General features: G+C 60.1%; 1 protein-coding gene across 1 annotated transcript; it reads right to left on the bottom strand.

Annotated features, from left to right (window-relative positions):
* Window positions 1-402: 402 nt before the first annotated feature.
* Window positions 403-1782, bottom strand: LOC134169991 (PHD finger protein 7-like; the record flags this gene model as incomplete). Its single annotated transcript, XM_062631014.1, has 4 exons — window positions 403-823; window positions 912-1058; window positions 1111-1400; window positions 1681-1782. Coding segments are annotated over 4 exons (960 nt in total), but the record flags the coding sequence as incomplete, so codon positions are not given.
* Between the last annotated feature and the right edge of the window lie 357 nt (window positions 1783-2139).

Below are 2139 nucleotides of genomic sequence, written 5' to 3'. Positions count from 1 at the left end.
GGAGAGCAGCAGCCCCAGCAGTGACAGCCAGCAGTCATCGCTGTCCTCCTATGGCTCCCAAGAATCAGAGAGCAGCAGCCCCAGCAGTGACAGCCAGCAGTCATCGCTGTCCTCCTATGGCTCCCAAGAATCAGAGAGCAGCAGCCCCAGCAGTGACAGCCAGCAGTCATCGCTGTCCTCCTATGGCTCCCAAGAATCAGAGAGCAGCAGCCCCAGCAGTGACAGCCAGGAGGCATCGCTGTCCTCCTATGGCTCCCAAGAAACAGAGAGCAGCACTGGTGCTGGGTCTGCTGGACTCCACTTCCAGAGATCCAGGAGACTGCCATGATGCTGCTGGGCTGACAGTGCTGGGACCGGTAAGCTTTAATCTGGCACTGGAGGCTGCAAGGGGAAGCAGGAAGGTTAAGGGCTTGGCTCCCAGGCCTGGGGCAGCGTAGGCCTGAGCGGTGCCCCAGCCCTCCTGGAGCAGACAGACTCTGCCAAGCCCACACCAGGCACCCACTGCCAGGCCTTGCCTGGCCCCTGGCCCCAGCCCAGGAGCACCCAGGTGCTTTGACACTTACAGGTGCCCAGGCCAGCACAGCTGTCACACTCCCATCTGGCCTCAGGGCTGTTCCCCAAGTTGGAGCAGCATCTGTGTGTGCCCTCAGCAGCACAGGAGCAGCACAGGAACAGCTGCCAGGGCCTGGGGAAAGAAATGGGTTCATGTCTCTGAGGATGGAGCGCCCACAGCACGGGATTGCCCAGCAGAGCTCTTCTCTTCATCCCTTCTGCTTCAAGCCCTTGCTGAGACAGAGATCCCGTGCGGAGCCCCGCGGTGCAGCTTACACCCTATTTCCAACTCCTCCATGGAGCTAAAGCCCAGACTGAGGGCACAGCAGAGGGCCAGTGTTGGCCAGGAGGACACTAACCTTAAGGGGATTTGGATCCCCATGTTTATCATTTCCAGAAGAAACTCATACCGATTTCTACAGAGAGGGCACTGTAAGCACAGAATTCCAGAATGCATAGCCTGTTCCTGCAGGAGAAACATAAAGAGCGCGAGTGAGGCTCTGCGACTGCTGAGAGCCTGCCATGCCCAGAGCAAGAGAACAGCTCCTACCCGGATGCAGGCCCTGTGGAAAGATGAGGCAGACGGTGCCCTCTGGAGCCACCAGATCTTGCTGCTGTGGGCGGTGCTCCTGGCAGAAGGACCTGGGGGAAGAGGGAAGGGATGGGTGAGATGAGAAGCGCTGGGTCATTCCCTGGTGACGGTGAGGAGGGGAGAGGAGGTACCTGAACGGCGGGAGATAAAGGGTGACACATTCACCCTCCACGGCACAGGGGAGATGGAACCTGCGGTCGCAGCCCACCTCCTGGCAGGTGATGGTGGCCCCCCTCTCGCCACACACGAAGCAATCCTGGAAAGAGCAGAGCAGCCCCCATCAGCGGCAGCCTCAGGGCCTCCACAGCCAGACCGACACCTCGGGGCAGGGCGCAGAACGTGGCCACTGCTGGGTCGCAGACCGCAAATCCACCTGGCAGAGCGGGCTCCTGTGCTGGAGCCTCTGTGGAGCTGCTGGGAGCAAGACTTCTGTCCCAAAGCTGGGTGGAAGGGCTGGGATTCTGTCCCTGTCGTCTGAGCTAAGCTCCCACAAACCTCTCCTGGCACAAATCACCCAGATCGTCTCAGATCCTCACCATCTGGGCTGCCTGCTCGACTGTACGTTGAATATCCGTACGGGAAAATCTCATCTCTCCTTCCTGTTCAGTGTCTTCTCGATGAAGCTCACTGGCCAAATGCTGCAGAAGAGACAAGGAGCTGATGAGGGGCATGTGTCAGGGCTGGTGTGTTGCAAAGATGAAGCCAGCCCCAGAGGAACTCACCAGGCAAAACAGATGGGCACAGAAACCTTGAGTAACCAGTTTTGGCCCTATCTGGCTGCTGGGCAGGGCTGCAAGCCTTGGAGAGGAAAGGGCACTGCAGGCATGGGTGTCCCGGAGGGTGTGCACTGCCCAGCCCTGGTCCTGCTTGCCAAGGAGAGGAGGGGCCCTCCCCCAGGGTGGCTTTGGAGCTCCTGCCTCCCCCTGCCGATGCTCCCGGTCCCACCCTGACAGGCTCAGGAGTCCCTCTGCCAGGCTGTAGGAGGGGGACTTTGC

The sequence above is a fragment of the Pezoporus occidentalis genome, unplaced genomic scaffold (assembly GCF_034315485.1).
Source record: "Pezoporus occidentalis ecotype Australia unplaced genomic scaffold, CSIRO_AGI_Poc_V1 ctg3629, whole genome shotgun sequence".
In the NCBI taxonomy this organism is placed as follows: Eukaryota; Metazoa; Chordata; class Aves; order Psittaciformes; family Psittacidae; genus Pezoporus; species Pezoporus occidentalis.
Note: the sequence above shows the minus strand (reverse complement) of the source record. Positions and strands in the feature narration are given on the sequence as shown.